This window comes from Anoplopoma fimbria, chromosome 13 (genome assembly GCF_027596085.1).
Source record: "Anoplopoma fimbria isolate UVic2021 breed Golden Eagle Sablefish chromosome 13, Afim_UVic_2022, whole genome shotgun sequence".
NCBI classification, from domain to species: domain Eukaryota; kingdom Metazoa; phylum Chordata; class Actinopteri; order Perciformes; family Anoplopomatidae; genus Anoplopoma; species Anoplopoma fimbria.
In genome coordinates, this window is record NC_072461.1 from 860,795 (window position 1) to 880,707 (window position 19,913).

The 19,913-nt window shown below is 40.6% G+C and overlaps 1 protein-coding gene across 1 annotated transcript in view; it reads left to right on the plus strand.

Moving 5' to 3' along the window:
* Window positions 1-19,913, plus strand: part of adgrv1 (adhesion G protein-coupled receptor V1) — a 93,864-nt gene that overhangs the window by 42,836 nt on the left and 31,115 nt on the right. Inside the window, 10 exon segments of the mRNA XM_054610816.1 lie at window positions 2-258; window positions 696-813; window positions 891-1,062; window positions 1,213-1,455; window positions 2,584-2,991; window positions 3,883-4,055; window positions 4,263-4,509; window positions 4,660-4,799; window positions 5,804-5,964; window positions 6,182-6,282. Coding sequence (XP_054466791.1) covers window positions 2-258; window positions 696-813; window positions 891-1,062; window positions 1,213-1,455; window positions 2,584-2,991; window positions 3,883-4,055; window positions 4,263-4,509; window positions 4,660-4,799; window positions 5,804-5,964; window positions 6,182-6,282 — 2,020 coding nt within the window.

Sequence of the window (19,913 nt, forward strand, 5' to 3'; positions counted from 1 at the left end):
GTACAACACCTCTTCCCTTCACTCTGGACCCTGTTGGGACCCTTGCCAAGGAGGAACAGGACTTTCACTTGGAGTCCACCATAGTGTCCCTTCAGGCTGGTCAGAATGAGACAGAGGTTATCCTCTTGATCCTGGATGACCTCGAGCCAGAGGGACAGGAAGTATTCTTCATTTACCTCAGTGATCCAGAGGGAGGAGCACAGATAATAGACAGTCCATACCAGGGCTTTGGAGCCTTTGCCAAGATCACTATCCTTGGTAAAATATTTTTTAAAAGATCTTTGCCAGCTGTTAATTAAAGATAAAACACTAAGTAGAATTTAAAGCTGTTTTGCTCACAGTGTGCTCTAGCAAATAAAAATAATGCAACATATTTATTTGTTGGTTTGTATTCTGGATGCTATCTTATGCTGTTCATAGCTCTAGATTAATCAAATGGAACCGCAGACATGTTTGTTATCTCAATGAGTGATTCAATGTTCTTCTCCGGTTTCTCTTGCATTACGTCATTAGTCTTCAGCTGCTATTTTGGTCCTCACTTCTCCCATATTCACTTCAGTGGCAGATCATTTGATTATTCTGCATTTATGATTGCAAAATAGTTGATAACAGTATGTAATTATGATGTTATGGAGAAATAGATTTTTTACTGTTTTCTGTTTTGTTCTCTTTATCCTTCCCTCTATTCACATCAGGGAGTGACTTCCATAACGGCATTGTAGGGTTTAGTGTTAATTCCCTGTTGGGCCAAGTTCTGGATGAGGACTCGTTGAACAGAACTGCCCTCCTCTACCTTCAGAGACAGGAAAACAGGTAATAAAACAACCTTTTGGTCACAAGTTGAGTTCTGGTTTGTAGTTAGTTATTATGCTCTTTCTCCCGCTGTTCAGAGCCTTTGAGGATTTGAAGGTCTTCTGGAGAGTTACCTTCAGCAAGGCAGCTCTAACTCTTGTCAACAATGGAGTCAACCTAACCAGACAACTTCTGCAGACCTCAGGAACTGCGTTGTGTAGGAGAGGAGAGATACTCTGTGCTCTAACTGTAGAGGTCCAGGATGATGAGGTGAGCGAGATGCAGAGGCCTCTGCTTTTTTTGCTGATTTTTAATCCTCTATCCTTCCGTATGTCTATAGATTACAAATGTGGATCAGTGTTTTCATTAGAAATGCTGTGGTGCACAAAATAAAACAGTCACTCTTCTGTTTTGCCGCAGGAACCAGAGCAGCAGGCGTGGTTCTTGGTAGAGATTTATCAAGTGGGTGCTGGAGCTACCATTAATGAGACAACCCGTTTTGCCAACGTCACATTGGCCGAGAGCGACGATCCACAAGGCATTATGTACTTTGCCGTCGGTCACAGACTTCCCATTGCCACCCTGACGACCATGAGAGTGAGTCTCCAAATCTACAGACGAGCAAACACAGCTTCGGTCGTGTCTGTACAATATCGTACACTGGTAAGTTACAAGCACGTGTAGTAATTAAGCATAAGAGCATTTATTTTATACATTATAAATGGCAAACATGCTTTCATATAATACAATTGGGCACACATATGCAGAGTAAAATACACACACAATCATGTGCTCTACAAATAGTATTTGTAGTTGGTTGAATTAATGTTTAACACTGCTATTTGACTTATTTATTGGAATCCCTTTTGTTCATTCAGCTTTGCCTTGGAGGTTTCATTCTGTGTAGAAACAAGTCTCATTTTCAATCAAGGCCAATGTGAATCCAACCATTTAATAGCTGAAATAAAATAAAAAATTCCCCAATCATTGCAACATCTGAACGATGTTTATCTGTCTAATGATGAAAACAATCTAATGGCTTACTGATCTACATTGTCACTTTTAAAACAATTATCATTATTTAGGCCAGTTAGAAAAACTTGATAATTTGATTCTATCATACTCTGTGTGCTCTGAGCAGCAATTTGGGGATCTTACTTGTTTTTCCTCAAATGATGAGGAGCTTTGATTTTACTTCTTCAGTAAAATCAAGTCAAAGTTGAATTCTAATTAGAATGCTGAAATGATAGAAAGACACACCAAGAGTCACAACTTTGCCTGTTATAATCCTGATACTAGTCTTTTGAAATTGAGGGCCACCTAATTGCATTTATTAGTTTGTTTTTTTCTTCTGATTGTGAACTTCCCTTTCAGCAGTTGTACGGTCATGGTTATTTGATGTTCATGATGAAAATGTAATAAAGTATTTAATGGCACTCACATTTTTTTATATTGGAGATCAAAGTAAGAGAGTGTACTCAACAAAAACCCCACTGAGACAAATGGCCATGTCATCTGCTTTTATCTCCCCGAAACACAGCATATTGTCAGACAAAGGTTTTCATGCGTTGTAAAAGCCCATTTGGTTGACATGATACTCTCACAACATGGTCAACTTCACTCTTCTACATGTGCTGTTGCAGGTGGAAGCTGTTTACCAAATGAGAATTATGCCTTTAATCGTCCAAAGCAATTCATTGTTTTACATTTTGAGAGTACCTTATATGTGTTGATCATGTCTGTTGTTAACATAACTCCATCCAACACAAAACATTTCTGTTTTTCCTCTAGGAGCTCCGCAGAGAAGAGGTAGCGGGCCCCTCTACAATCTGGCCTGCTAAAGCAGGGATGGATTTCCCAAAACAGGAGGGTAGGCTAACCTTCGATGTGGGCCAGCGTAACACATCATTGGACATTTACCTCACTCCGGACCTTGCCTCAATATTACCCACACCGAAGCGCTTCCAGGTGGAGCTCTACAATGCTACAGGGGGAACCAGAGTGCACCCTCAGTTTGGGGTGGCTAATGTGACTCTGGTGTCAAATGCAGCAAGCCAAGCTGTGTGGCTCTTACTGGATCAATTACATCAGCCTCTCGACTCAACTATATTGAACCAGGTGCTGCAAGCACTGATCAATAAGGTCTCTACACCTCTATCTCGTGAGCAGATGGCCGCCGTGCTGGAAGCTCTGGGGAAGGTAAGACTGAAGACAAAAGCATTTCCTATAAACTACTACCTAACCCTTATATTCAGGCCATTTCATTCATTCACTTTGAAGGTGGAGCAGCAGATAAAACAGTGTGATACAATGTAATAACTTAACTGTTGTATCTACTTATCAAAATCATGGTATGAAACTAGAAACTATTGTCAATATTGGAGTGTTTGTTAAAGCTTTATTTTAGTTAAAAAAAATTGTAATATTACTTATGATTTTCTTCTGAAAGCAAAAGTTATATTTTCCATCATGTCATTGTCCAAAACAAGTAGTGATAGAAACACTTGCTTCTGTATGATTTTAGTGTAGTTGTCTGTGTCAGATAGATCTACGCTTAAGGACAGACATCACCCCCACTTCACCACTCTGACAGATCTGAGAACCAGTTTGTCATCTGAAAAGGCCTCAGTTGTCACTCTATATGAGCGCTGTTATTACTTCGCTGCTTAGATGTTAGAGTCTTCATATTGTGCTTTCTCAGCCCCCAAACAAGAGGAGACTCTGCTGTAATTTCATATGAAGGCGTGTGTGGGAGAAGAAGAGCAGAGAAAGCAGAAAAGAGTTCCACAACATGAGGATACGTGAGAGTACAAGGAAAGCGTAAGACTAAGAAAGGAGACAGTGTAGGGAAAGTGGCATTTATTCACTATATAAGCTGCATTACATTAAGGCTGAAACCAATATAAGTGACAGTTACAGAATCAGGAGGGGTGGAAAAGATAAATTCGCCAAGTGGGCATCACTCATAAATATAATCAGAGCCATAATCTTGCAAACAGGAGCAAAGTAAACAGTTTTTCAATACAATATTACAAAATGTCTCTCTCCATCTATCTCTCTTTCTATTTATCTCTGTTTCCTTTGAGCCAGGTGCTTGCAGAGGCAGAGAGGGCTCCTTTACAGGAAAGTAGCCGCAACTTGACCTACGACCTGCTGTGTAGCTTGGCCAATCCCAGCAGAGGCGACACCAGAGGCCTAAGCCACCTTGCTGAGGTGGCAGAGCGGTTTGCATTCTCCCTCCTCACCCAAAGTCAGTGTGAGATGTGAGTGTCCCAGTTCAAAAAGAGTGGAGAGTATAAGGGCGACATTCCTATTTTAAGATGTTAAATGTTAAATGTTGTGTTGACCTTATAGATAAACACTACCATATTATGCACATTACATCAAAACACCAAGTTTCCTTCTAATTAATGTATGAATAGTTATCATGCTTTGTATTACAAATGCTTTTCTTTGTGTGATTTCTCCAGAAGGGGAACCATCCTGGAAACATGTCCGTATATGACCATCTCTGCCTTCCAGTGGTATCCCACACAGATCAATGGACATAAGTTCAGGGGCCGTAATGCAGACTTCTTCCAGCTGCCAGATACGCTGCTGGCGGTGCCAGCAGTCTCGACTGCTGTCTGTGGCAACCTCAGCCGAATTCAGCTGACCGAGTTTAGAACTGAACACTGGTTCATCACCAATTATACAAACACTGCTCTCAATGGAAAGGTAGGGAAGCACTAAGAAAAGGTCAACGTCATTTCTGCCTCAAATTGTGTGTTTTGATCATAAACAGCAGGTGGCAGTATTACTCCAGTATAAACTAGCCGTCATTTTTTTTGTTGCACAGCTGAACCCTCTTCTTTTGTTTATATCAAGGTATTCTCAGCCAGCCTCCAGGACAGAAGGTCACGACCCCTAGAAGATGGCAATGAGGTGGTTTATCGTATCCACTCTCCTGGTCAGCAAGTCAAACCAGGCCGGTCTCTGTGCCTTCTCTGGAACCAGACCACTGCAAGGTAATCCACAACAGAAACACCAGTTCTGATAAATGCTCTATATAACAGCAGGTTGACACTCAGAATGCTTCTATTGTTGATGACACAACCCCGTTATGTTGTAATATCAGTGTCTGAGGATTTTTATTCTAATGTATGCCTACTGAAACTTTTATATTATTTTGCTAATAATTATTGATAAATCCCAACTAAGTTGTTTATAGCCTATCTCTGACACTTTAACACATTTATAACCATCTACGCTCTGAACCCTTGCTCACCCCGCTCTGTCATCATCACGCTTATTGGATAAGTGAAACCGGTTTGCTAAGTGACGGGCAAAAGTCCAAGTACAGCCTCTCAGTAAGGCCTATCTGTGGCCATGAGGGAAGTCACATCATTGTGTTTAATATCTGCACATTCAGTCTGCTACACGCTAAATCCTCCCACATAGGAGTCGGTTTGTTGAGGACATTCCTGGGGTGTGCCATTAGACTTGGCAAGAACATAACGTTACGAGTTATGAATTGGAAGGTTTGGTTGGGCCAGAACAGCGTCTTGGACGATGCATTGCAGAAAAACAGATGAGAGAACTGATATGGAGGCAAATGATGGAGAGAGAAGCAAAGTCACTGGGAAAGGTCAATGTTGCAGTATGACGTTCTTGCTGTGAATGGAAGGTCAAAATAAAAAATGTGTGAGAGATTTCAAAAAGCTTTTCAAAAGCTGCTCACTCAATTGCTGTTTGTTAGTTGTGAAATCTGATCCAGCACAAACATGATTATAATGTTCTGGTTTGTCCTACAACATCTTTTAAGGGTAAAGGTTACCATAGACAACAACCAAGGAAGCGAAAACACTACAAGGATATTGGACACTCATAAACATAATGATACTTCAGGTTCATTCATTGCCTTGCTTTGTTATTTTCCTCACCTGTGTTTTGTCACACTCTGTGTAAGTAACAGAAGTGTCTTTGATTTCTTCCTTTTCCTGCACCCTCTATTCTGTCCTCTATTCTCTAGCTGGTCATCAGACGGCCAATACTGCAGGGTTGTGAAAGAGAGTGGGAACTATGTGGAGTGTGCCTGCTCCCACTTGTCTATCTATATGGCCTACGCAGAGTTTGCTACTCTTGCAACCTACAACGACGCCTTCTATGCCTCAGGATTTATCTGCATCTCGGGTACAAAACACACCTCTCCTGTCTTTTCTTTTTTCATGTTGTTTTTCAATGTTTTTTCTATGTGCTGCCAATTTGCCTTTTCGCTTCAGCTCTGTCTCTGATTCATTTTGTCCATATTCCTCCCACATTGTTATAAATAGCCATTATTGATTAACATGACTCATTTGTTAATTTCACATTAATGTTGGTTCCATGTCTTCCACTTCTCCCTCCTCAGGTTTTGCATTGGCCATCATATCCCACGTGCTATGCTCCCGTTTCCCTATGTTTGCTGCCAAACTGCTCACTCACATGATGGTGAGCTGCCTTGGAACCCAGGTAATACAGTTCTGCTCAGATTTTGTGTGGTACTGAAGTGCTTGACTAGAAAGGCTACAATGAGCAACAACACCCACAATTCACAGCTAATGAAAGCTGAGACCTTCATACTCCCACACCATCTGCATTCATCTCTTTGGCATCTGCAGATTCTCTATATGGCACATAATGTAGATGGATAGGGAACCTTTATAAGTTGTTATAGAGGCATTCATCTCTCTATGCTATATGGATCAGTAGCTTCCACATATTGTCATGGCTGTAATGTGTGTAGTGCAACACACACCTTTACTTTCATGCTGACAGAAACAAGAAAAATATGTACTGCTTTATATAAGAATATTTTGAACCTTTACTGGGTGCACTCACACACACACACACACACACACACACACACACACACACACACACACACACACACACACACACACACACACACACACACACACACACACACACATATATACTGCATGCTGCCAACCATTTTTGCTAGCCACTAGACATGTCACAGGTATTTTCCTGGAAATGTGCATAGACGTGAACACAACACACACCATCAAATGTCACCGGTTGCGTAGTTTGCGGGCCAGCACATCCTGACAACGCAACCATGCCCCCCGCACCCTCGCCCATTAAAAACGCAAGCTGTCACATAAGCAATGAGCGAGATAGATATGTGGCTGCAGGTTAATCTTCCAGCTGGTCCTGGCCATGTATGTATGTGTATGTGTGCATGTGTGTGTGCGTGAGCGAGTGCGGGACTGGTAATTTTCCACTGGTCCCCCCTCTCTTTGGTTGACAAACACGAGCCCCTACTAAAGCAGACTGTCGTTGGGGGCTAACCACCTTGGGCTCAACCTGTTTATGGCCCAGGCAGAGCCCCTGAACCTAAAAGGGTTTTGGATGGAAAATTCCGTCCTGTTCTGTTTCCTCGTTGGTACTGTACTGCATGTTACGGCCTTCTTCCTTGGATCCGCACGTGTCTGAGATTGTGATATAGTTGATCAAATAAATGGGTGCCTTTCTGTGGCCTTCTTGTCAAGGCAGGCCGATGAAGGCCTGGTTGAATTCCAGACAGCCAAACTAAGGGCTTAACTGGTATTAAGATGCAGCTCTGAGTGGTCGTCTGTTACTGCTGGGAATACTTTGGAGATAATGATGGGCTCACAGTGCAGAATGTTCTGAATTAAAATAGACCAATGGACGTCATTGTCTTCACTTAAGTATGTACTTCGTCCTAGATCTGAGATGGCTTGCGTAAAATAGAAGAAAAAAAAGTTTATCCCATATTCGTTTTGGTAAACAAATAAGTAGGTAAATCAAGAAGACGAATTACGACGTCTTTATGATTCAATGTTGTGTTTTGTGCTTCTGCAAATCACCTCCCTTGCACAATGAACATTTTGTCCCCCATCCATTGTTTTAATAGGAAGTAGCTATATTTGAGAAACTGCAGGGAGAGGGTGCATTAATATTTCAGAAACAGTGGGTTGGTGGTGAAACATTTACTTCCTGATAGGGTTGCTGACAGGTTCCTGTATATTACATAAATAACTAATGAAAGCATCACTGTAGATCAATTTACATTTTTGAGCGGGTTTCTGATGCATTTAGAGTTTGCTGTTATAAGCCTGTATTATAAGAGTCTTATGAGCATGTATTTGCCTCGGACAATCATTCTGTCTTACCACAGAACCAAATCCCTATTGTGGTCTACATTCAAATATCTTTAAGGATTTACGTGGAACCACATCTCTGAGTCTATAACAGTTGTACAGCACTACACGGTCATTCAAGTTTTATGTCATTAGTAGTTTAAAGCGAAGTCCTCTGTTGTAGTTGAACGTATGCATACTTAGTTTTTTTAATTTGGGATGCATCCAAGCTTTATATTTACAGTTGACTGTAGACATTAGAAAGTGATTAGTGACATATTTCTGAATTAAGAAGGCTAAAGATCTTGCATTTTAATAGAATTGATATAATTATTAAAGAAATGTCCCTTGAACTTGTGTGTCTCAGCCTTACTCGTGCCTCACTATTGATTTGACTGTCAGGTCCAGTTCCAACCACCTCTGACTGAGAGGGCTCTCGATCTGTGGTCGCTGGGCAGTAATTAGTCACTGACGCTGCCCTCAGTGGGGAGAAAATTAAAGCTGCCAGTTTGATTTATTCTCTCTGCAACAGCTACAGTCAGCGAGAAAGAACAGTAGTAATATTCCACCCCTCTGTGTGAGGCTGTGAATTCAGAGCAGGTGGAAGTCACAGAGAAGGAGAAGGCGTGTGGTTCAATGTATGTAGTTTTTGATTATCTTACTGTCTAAGTATTCTGGCTGCCATCGTTTTGAACTCTATAGTTTCTAGTAAGAAAATAGTAGTGCGCTTAGCTGTTCATCCACTAACGAAAGGAAGGCCATTACAAGCAAGAGAGGAGGATGTGTGAGCTTGGATTTTTAATTTAAAGGATGGGAATTTGCTGTAACTCATTGATGGATTGATAGATCCAACATTCTTTCACATATAGAATTAGGTTGTTTAAGGTGTCAAAGGGTCAAACTGGCCGGGTTTTGGATTCAAGACACCCACAGGGTGACTGACAATGATATAGACGTCAGAACTCCTACTGAGAGATAATAATGATTTTTCCCATCCAGCGACTCAAAGGAGAGTTCCCCCACTGTCAACGGTAGGGGTTTTGTGTGTCTGCTGTGTGTGTGCTGTCATTGTCATATCAGAGGTTGTGCAGCGACAGTCTATTGCTCTGACCAGCAGTTTGTCCTCCCCTCAGCAAGACAACTGAAGATTGTCTGTGTAGAGTGGAAATTTACCCAGTGCATATGTACTTTGTAAGTGAGCCTCACCTGGTTCTATGTGTGTATGTTTGTTAATGTGCTTGGGATTTTTAGTATGTAAGTACAGTCTATATATGTGCAGATATACCCGCAATTTCTGGGGGGTTATTCCTTATTTCCATCCACATGAGCTTCATTGAACAAATACATTAAAACTGAGAATTGTATGTTCATTCTAAGTATGTGACAATTTATCTTACGTTTCTAGAACATTGTGAGTCCATAACAATGAATCCCAATGCACACTTCTCTCTGCACCATTCTCCAATATATCATGCTTTACTCCCCAAATGTTTTCAGTACTCTTGCTGTCATCAGGGTGAATAAACTTTGAAAATTAAGTTTATTGTGAACAGAGCAAAAACACACAGAATCAGATTTTTTGATAGGGACTACAGATGTGGCCCTAAATGCAATACGGCCACATTGTAAACACATAAATCAGTGTTCATGCAGCTTTACTGTGGCTTCAGGGGACAGATCACTGCCGTAATAAGTCCGCATTCATTTTACTAAAACATAATCAATGGCAATTGAGACCGCAAGGTTGCAAATTTGATGGATTAGAGACCTTTAAGACACAACAGATGGATTAATTTCTCTTTTTAGTTATCTATCTCCTCTTTCTCCTTTTCTCATGTTTTAGCTCCAAGGGCACTTCATCATCCCATTTTAAAAATAGTTGTTTGTATCTTAACAGTTAAGGAACAGAAAAACTGATTTAAAATTGTATTAACTATATTGCTTTTCGCCATTACTGGCGTTTTCCCCAGTAAGACCCTGCCCAGTGTTTTGGATATGTACTTCAGACCAGACATTGTGGGTTCTACTGCTGCTGGTTTTGGTTCACTCAATAATTCCTTCATTCCCTGTAAGATTACTCAGCATGCAAGATTGCTCAGAGTCTACACAGAAACAATCTCATCACAGACACTTCTTCCATCACTTTAGTTGAAGCATCTCTTGTCTGTTTACTTAATAAAAGATCCCTAAAAAGTATTTATTTCTGCCAGGATTTATCATAACCAACACTATTAGTCTTGGATTAATCAGTATGATTGTTACTCTCAAATTTGGTCCATGACCATTGACAGGGTGAGACAGTAATACACAGAAATGATTTTAGTTGTTTTCCAGTATAACTTAGCTGTTTCCCCACCTTCGAGAGCCTTAGGTCCGTTACAAAGAATTAATGCCCATTTTATGTGTTTAGGTTCTAGAGACCGCCTAAAATAAGTTCTTGTTTTAGTCACAGTATGTTACAGTATTGTTCTTGGTCCGTTGCCCCTCTTCTTCCTCGTTTTCCTCTAATTTATCAAACTTTTAGATTATTTTGATCTTACCCAATGTTTCAAGCATCCCAGCCATTACAAATGATGTACACTTGACCTTGTGCTCTCCTGTGGTCTCTCTGTGGAAAATGTGAGTTTGGTTGATATGGCTTTCTCTGATCATCAGGCAGTGCTCCTCCAAGTTCCATTCCTCTCTCCTGGCCCAAACAACCCACACTGATTTGCTACCGCCATTTAAAGTCACTCTCTTTTCCTTGTTTCTGTCAAGCTTTTACTGCCTCAGACCCATTTTTTAGTACCAATGAACACAAGGTACCAAAGGAGATTGTCAGTATCTTTAATGGTTCTTGTAAAAATATCTTAAATTTTGTTAGTCCTGTCAGATGGAAATATAAAGAAATCAGGAAATTAAAAAGACATTTAAGGAAGGCAGAGCGCAAATGGAAGCTGGATAAACATGGTGTGTCCCTGCTTCTCTTAAAGATGTGATATCTACAGTGTGCAACCACAGGAGCAAGGAACTCAATTATATGTTATACAACTGGTTGTCAAACAAGGTCATAATCCCAGATAACTCTCTCAAACCATAAACTCAAGCATGTTGAATCCTCCGCAGAGAGATTGGAAGAATGTCTGGATTACTTTAAAACAACAACAGAAAACATTTGGCAACACATTGACGCAGAATGCAGAACTTGATCTTGACTTCTGCCCGTTGTAAGCATCAACCAGCTTTAGTGAAATCTCTTTTTCAACCATAGAACGCACTGTTGCACTTTTAAAATCCTCTACCTGCCCTCCAGACTGAATTCCTACTCGGTTTTAGTAGGATTTAACATTCTGAAATTGACATAGCAAATAGTTGCTTGCTGCTATTTTAAAGATAGTGCAGTTATGTCCCTCCCTCTTGTGTGTGTTGTTATTTAAACTTGAACAAAAGTTTCCAAGGAAAGGAAAATCTAATCTCTATCTCGGTTGCAAATAAAACGCTATTTCATTTCTCAACCATTTTAATAAAACAGCTCTCCACATCCCAGACAGCCATTCCCACATGCTTAGTGAAGTGTTTACCCCAGTGCTCCCACTGCTTTATTCCAATATCCAGGAGGTGTTTAGGTTACCCTTTGCTATAGTTATAAAGGATTTCCTGTTAGCTCTGGGCCTCGATCCAGCATTCAGAAATCTGCGCCTCAATACACAAATACACAAACATGTATAAACACCAACTTCTGTCCCCCCTTATACACCACCCACTACCGTCACATCCGGTGTCTGAATAGAGATTGACTGCTTTTCCTAAGGAAGTTTATCTGGTCCCATCACGACCAATGATTCATTATATCAATAAACAGAGAGTTTATTGTGCGTCCATGTGTGTGTCTATTTACTTCTCTGTTTGACGTCAGAGAATATATCTTATCGTATTCTATGCTTATTCCCACAAGTGTTTGGAAACTAAATCAAAAAGCAAAAGAAGGGAAACAATGAGAAGAAAACATCGTATTTGTTTATTCCTTCTCCTGTCCACTCTCAGAAAAAATAAATTATTCCAGTATATTTTACTCAGATAGAGATGTATTTCATTCTTGCTTGCAGTTGCTAAAGTATAAACAGAGAGATAAGGTTTACGGCATGTCCTTGATAAGATTTTAATGCAATTCGAAGGTCTTTGCTGTCTGTTAGCCCGAGCTAATTTCAGGAAAGTGATGGCAAGGTATAAAGTATCAGCAGGCTTGTGTGTGTGTGTGTGTGTGTGTGTGTGTGTGTGTGTGTGTGTGTGTGTGTGTGTGTGTGTGTGTGTGTGTGTGTGTGTGTGTGTGTGTGTGTGTGTGTGTGTGTATAGACAGTCAAGAGGTGAAGACTGCCTCTTGGGAGACTCACATTACGCCCTACTGGCTGGTCCAACACTTTGTGCCTGTTGTTGCCCTGACCCCTCTCCTCTTTATCTGACCCGTCTGTGTTTAAGTCAGCAGCAACACTCACTGTTCACTGTGACCTTGTCTCTCTTGCCTGATTTTGAAAGTTCAGGCTAAACATTACAAAAGGCTAACTTTTGCAAATTATCTTTCGTGCCTCCTTTTTCCTCTTATACTTCTATCTGTCTTTTTGCGCTTAGGGCCTTTTCCTCTTCCTTTCACCCAACCTATATTTTTCATAAAATGATGAGTAATGTCCCAGTTTCTATTCTCTGTCGCCTTTAATATTCTGGCTGCTGCTTGGCTTAGCTGGGTGCTGTGACATTACGAGCTTCAAAAGGACTGTCTCACTCTGTCTCTCCCTACCTCTCTCTGTCTGTGAAATTTGCTAGGCACATCCTGCATGACTCATCAGTTTGACCGAGGACAACAGTTTCACATGTTTTTGGTCCCTAAACAGCTTACAGACACTCAATTTAGCCTCCTCGAGGAGATTTACCAAACATATGGATGTCTGTCAAGACCATTTATTTCAAAGTATAATAACACCATCAGCAACGGAATGACTGCTTGTCCCTAAAGTACCCTGTGGAATTTTTTTGTAAACTCAAGAGTTGCATAACCCCGTTATTTATATACCGCAGTGGTCAAACGTTAGTCTTACCTGTCCTTATGATTAAGTTGCCGTCAGGTTGAAACGCACATACAATCTTCTGCTAATGGGTCTATCCTTGTCAGTCCAGGGCAGGTTTTCTTGGTAAACTATTGACCAATAATACGAGACTAGTTACTCTCAGTCTTTAAGTCATTTTGTTTGATGATAAGGACATAGTGCCATTCAGCTGTGTAGTTATTGAAGTATTCCTAATATGCATTTCCTTCAGACAATTGACCCTTTGCTTAGCCCCGTCCCCAATGCTACTCCATCTAGCTGTTGGAGCTACCATTGAGCCAGTGTTAATGACACTAACTGCACTCCCTGAATCTGTTTTTGGGGAAATTAAAAAGCAATTTCAGATAGAAACGGACAGGAAGATAAGTCTAAGTCATAAGTCTATGGAGTACACCCTCATAGTTGTTGAACCCCGGTCGGAGCTGGCCGATGCTACACTATGATTGGCCAGCATGCGTTCAAGGAGCAGGACTAAGCGAAGGGTCAATTGATTTGCTAATATCTGTAATGTTAGTTGGATTAATGGTATTAGATTTATTACTTTATCAATGAGCTGCAGCAGACTCTGCTCTTTCTGGACTCTGGAAGTTACACTCTCACTTTTTGCCACATGTGTGTTGTCCTAACAGCTGGTGACCCTAGAAACACTTCCATGAACTTTCCTCTATTTCCTCTAGAAAAGCACAGTAAACAGCAACAGGAGGCCAAAGTAGCCATTCCCCTTCATCAGGGCTCTACAGTTAGCTCTAGTCTGCCTTGTCCGGCAGCTGTAAGACACGAGACAGCACATATTTCACTAACTGTCGATGCCAAGGGCCGTTATTTCTGAAGTGATGGGACATTCCGGTAACACACACCTTGAGACAGTATAAGAAGGCATTGTGTTAAATCTATAAACAAAAATTCACTTTAACATGGATATTCAGCAGCAGTGTGAGTTAAGTTACTTTAATATGAAATGTGTGTTTCAAAGGCTCACTGTACACTTACAGAATCTTTGAATTAACAAAATATGTATCAAAAAACAGATATGACCTACCACTTCCCTTGAGCTGTAAAACATTGACTTCCCATTCATTACCTGCTAAAGTGGATAAAGATAAAACAATCAGCAGATAGATTTCTTGGCCTAAAATCACTTGTGTCAAGTCAAGGGCTTTTATCATTTATCACTTGCTGGCATCTTATCTTATTATGACAGGCTCAGACTTAAAAATGTAAGACTAAGGTGTACTAAATGCACTGGCATACAGATGTTTTAAATGTACCAGTAGTACTTTTTGGTCTGCTTGAGTGCTTTAGTTTCTAAACTATCCATGCAGCAGCAGGCACCTTTCACCTGATTCAGTGGAGTGACACAGTTTGTCACCAAGGACTTTATCGAACACGCTGCTGACACAGTGAATGATAAACAAAGTGGGAGCCAGTAATTGTCAAAGTCCCCAGTATCCTGTTCTATTTTTACAAAAGTGTAGAGTGGAGTGAACCTTGGAGGTTTACCGAAGAGAAAACATGGTTCACCCTGAAACTGTTGAGGTCAGTGATGTAGCAATTCTAGCTTGATGTTTGCACTAGTTTTCTAGGTTAGGTTGACCAGGATGTTTCCCGGTTGTTATATATAATATGGCTTATTGTCTCTTTCTACCCATAGTGATCAGTTAAAATTTATATTGACATGAAGTAATTATTTGTGAAGATTCTAATGAAAGCCTTTAAAGCCATGAGACAGAGAGAGAGAGAGGAATTGAGCAAGCTCTGTGATGTCAGCTTAATGGCCTGAAATAGAAAATGCAAGTCGCCTAACTTCCTCAAACAATCAGGAAATGTTGAATGGAGGAAGGATATGGCTAATGGTAATTAAATATAATAATGTCTGTTGTTGTTGGCTTATCAACAGATTGTAATCAGCCTATGGTGTCAGTTTGTTTTTAGCCTGGTTTGAATCTGGAATCTCTCTTACCCTGAGGATAATTTGATTATTGGAGTTTAAGATGATGACTATAGCAGGCGTGCTGCTGATTGCAAGTGCATTAGCTCACAAACAAAACCGGTTAGCAACAAAAACATTAAACACAAGGCAAACATACACAGACAAACATACACATACATACATACATACACAAATATTGTTCACAACATTGTCAAGAAACAGGGCCAGCTCCACAATGTCATAGTTGTGAAACACATGCATATGCGTAAATTAAGTCACAAATATACATAAGCATACAAAGATGGCAGTATGTGCACATGCATGCCCACTCATTTAACCCACCCCACCCTATGCACACTGACACACACACACAAACACAAACACAACACACACACAAACACACACACACACACACACACACACACACACACACACACACACACACACACACACACACACACACACACACACCAACACATACACAGCATCACAAAAACAGCCCAAGCCTTCAACTCTCTTGGTTACTTTGACCTGTAGGGGTCCCTGTAGCTCCACAGCCAGAGCCAAGTTCAACAACAGATGTGAATGAAGTGCTTATCAAGGATTCCCCTGAGCTCTTCTCCTTTTTATGACTCGTCCTTTTTGAGGAAGGACATTGCTGTGCTGATATCCAGAAAGAAACTGTTTGAGGAAAATCCTCCATATATTATTCTTTGAACGAGTTCAACTCTAGAGATGTTTAAGCTGTTCACATCGTACAGAACCCTAACCAACAGTCAATAAGATCTCTAGTGCAGATTATTCTAAGTATCTTGATTTACTAAATTTACAACTGTAGGATTGGGCCACAGTCTTCCAAGCATTGTGCTAATTCAGTCTTGGTTTGGCCATCTGAGACATTATACTGTGCATGATAGTACAGCTGTGGCTCTGATTAAGTCTAAATTACACAGCGATGTACCAAAGCACAGTGTTAAGTGGGTTTGTGTCCAGGAACAGCAAGAATGGAGCGTGCAGTATTTAACTTGATCACACTCTTTACAAATTGATTAGCTTTACAGCTGCCAATTGACAGACACTGAGAGCTGCTGTAGATCAGCCAATTTGCACGGATGGGACCTCTCCTCGATCAATGGCCTGTTGGACAGCAGTGGATGAGGCTGCTTTTGTGGGTCTGTGTTAGCTTCTATAGGCTCTTTGATCAATATGATTAGATTTGCATTCGACATTCTGATGAGCTAGAAGTGATGCAACAGGTCACCAAAGGGAAAACACACAGATCTGAAGTTTTACATGTAATGTAACTCACATGTCATAATCATATCAGCATGAATATGTTAGAAAGAAATGTTACATATAATTTAGACCACAATCCCTGTGCCTCTGAATTTCACATGAAGATGGAGTTTTGTGCATCTTATTTACACTGAAAGGCCTTGATAGCCCTTAAAGTATTTCACTTTTGTGAATATAACTGAACATGTTTTCATGATGTTGCAGTAAACCGTAGAAGTCTATTTGTAGGGTGGTGCACACCCGCAACATGTGTGCACTAAAGCACATCCACACACACAGGGGTTTCCTATAGAGCAAAATAGACCAATTGAGTGTGTGTGTTTAGGGAGCTGACCTTGAGCAGCCGGCTACAGTGTTTTTATAGCTGTAGCTTGTCTCGTGCCTCGCGGCCAAAGAGTTCTCTGTCTGGTCTCCAAACTAGTTCACACCAGATGTTGAGGAAGGAAATTCAAGAGGCTCCTTGAAAGCAGCCCCATTGCGATCGAAAGCAGCTGCAGGTTTCCAGCAGCAGACGCTCTTTGACTGAAGTGCGAATGGGAGAAAAGAGAGGAGGCCTGTTGGAATGAAGCTGACTGTTGGTGGTACTGCTGAGATTGTGTGTTTGGGCGAGTTTGCATGAGCATTGGTGAGATGCAGCAACAGTAATCATTTATTCCAGGGGTTATGGATGTGACGGTATGAGAATTTCACAGTACGATAACTGTATCAGAAAATATCACAGTTTCACATCATTATACCATTACATCATAATATTATTATTATATGTTACCATTAACCTTAAGGGAATTAAAACATATTAAACATAATAAACTGAATTATTAACCTTATCAAGAAAAACAGCAACAAAAAAAAGCGGAACTAGCATGTTAAATTAACTACTAAATTAAAAAAACATCAGCTGTGAGCTTTTAAAATGATGTCCTATGATTAATAACACTTAATATATACTGTAAGAGCACAACAGCGCAGCTTGACTGCTGCTGTCTGTACCTTTGACTCACACACACACACACACACACACACACACACACACACACACACACACACACACACACACACACACACTCACACTCATGTTTGTCAGCTTTTTTCAATACTGTAGATAAGCAAATGTACGTGGTATGATAACTGTCAAATTTAATACCGTGGTATACCATGAGACCGGTAAACCATTAAATGGGAGTAGTTTTTTTGTGGGCCTTCATGTGCTCTCACTAAATAGGAACAGATTATGACGAGCCATAATACCGTTACATTTAATCTGCAAACTACACAGAAAACATCAGATTATTTCAGAAAACAAAACAGAAACAAATCACAGTTTAAGAAAGTTTATTAATATGCACTTTTTTGGGCATCTTTTGAATGTAATACAATAGAGATACATGTAGTACAGGACATTATGTACTATGTACAAAATCTTTTAGCTCTTAGTAGTTCAATTTATTAAGTTTTTCCTTCAAAGCTTTTCATTGCCAGAATATTAGGTACTTTTGATATAGTTCCTCCCTGATTCACAGATGCACATAGACATTATAACTGTATGGCAGTGTCTGCTCACGTAAGTTAATGCAGATGCAGTGTTGTGGTTGTTTGAATGTGAAACAGACTGAAGGGGAGCGGTTGTTTATTTGCCAACAGCTGGCTCAGCAAGTTAGCCTCAGCTTGAGGTTTAACCCAAAACACCTGTGAACTTTACTTCTACACTCTGACCTTAAGCAACCGTACATGCAGTTAGAAAAAACAAATACTTGAGGTAGCTGCTCTTTGCACGCAAGAACAGTATGGTGAATTGAAAAGTGAGGCTCAGAATGGTGAAAATATAGCAACAGTGGCCCCCTGAAAGACTGGAGCTTTTCTCTCAAAATGTGACATTGGACACTTCACACCAATGGAAATATTATCATGTGATGCAGCGGCTCATTCTGGTGTCGTCTGTTTTTGTCTTCTCTAATTTTATTTTTTTACACCCTCATATGTCTTGTTAGCAAATGTAAAATCTCCTTACTTATCTCTCCTCCTTCTACACACACATTGGCCTACTAACCCACCTAACAGCCATCCCCATATGACCTGCTTCTTGCAGCTAGCTGTCCCGTGTGCCTCAGCACATAAATAACACACACACTTCGACTGAGAGGCTGCGGCACGTGAGGAGACTGATGATGCTTGCACGTACTAGATAGTGTAAGGCAAAACAAATGACGTTGAATGGCACTGAAATGAATGCAGCCAGTAACATAATTAAATGTAAAGCAGCCATGATTGTACTGTATGCATAAATATGTACTTTGACATATTTTAAGCTGCCTTTGATACTGTAAGGTTAAAATATTTGTGTGAATTGGTCAGCTTTGAAAGAGGAGAGATGAAAAAGGACTGACGTCGCTAACTGTAATGGGAAGACAATGCTTCCGTGAGAAAATGATAAAAGGAGTGAGGGTTGAATGATATCATATTTCTCTCTCTGCCTTTCTTTTACTTTATCTCTTTCTGAACAAAGGCATAAGAGGAAACACCCAGAGTGCAGGCTGAGGCTGGAACCAGCTAGATCAGACCGGTAGCTGTTAGAGAGAAGGGGGAGGTGAAGGCGAAGGGAGAGGGAGGAGGAGGAGGGGTAGATGAGATGAAGGGTGGAACAGAGGATGGAAAGTTGGGGGTATAGGCAAAGGATGGGATAAGGGAGGCTGGAGGATGGGAGAGGTGGAGGTTAAGTGTTTTGGACACGAGTCTAGATGGATAGTCTGGCAGACAGACAACTAAGGCCCCATTCCCTCAGTGATGTAATGCATCAGGCAGATGCTATTTTTAGCCACAGTGATACACTTAGCTACCCTAGCATCAGCACACAGGGCCATCGATCAGCAGAAAAACTCAATGGGTGGATGAGAGCTGCAACCACCAGCAGCAGCACAAAGCAGCTGCACCAAAATATTATGTTTCCTGTGTGCGGTTTGTTTTTGCAGCATTCCTCCTGTCTCCCTGGTTAGTCATCAAACAGTGGTGAGGGTATTTCATATGGGTAACTTTATTTAGATTTTTACTGTATGGTGTTTTTTTACTTCATTATTTACAAATGGCACTTGTGTGTTTCAGGGTTTTTGGGCCATTTTGGTGTCATGCAAGACAGTATCTTTATCATTTAACACTGCTAGCTTAGATCAGGAAACAACAAACATTTTGTTTCTTGCAGGACTGCTTATCATAACAAAGTGAGGGTTAATCTTGTCTAATGATAAGTAGGATCATTCCTAAGGCAGCAGTAGATCTGGAACAAAAACAACAGCAGCAAGCTGACTACTACTACTCTTCTGGGTGCTCCAGGGCCACATAACAAAGGGGAGCTCTGTGATTGGATATCTAGCTTAGGAGATGCACCAATAGTTCAGGCTTAAGGTCTTGGGCCTGATGACAAGGACACAGCTGCTTTGTTTTCTACTTTTGTATATGTATTATTGAGGGCTTTATCATGGCTTATTTCTCCTACAGTATTACATCCCTTTTTATTTTAAGTGTATGCCTCATTTGCTCTTTGGCAATTTCCTGGATGGACAAATTCACATTCAAGTCAGACAGCAACTTAATATATAATCTTTCTACAACGGGGTAATTCATTCATTGCATTTATGATTATGTGCGTCAGCTTTGTTGGCTCCTGTGTTACCAGACACA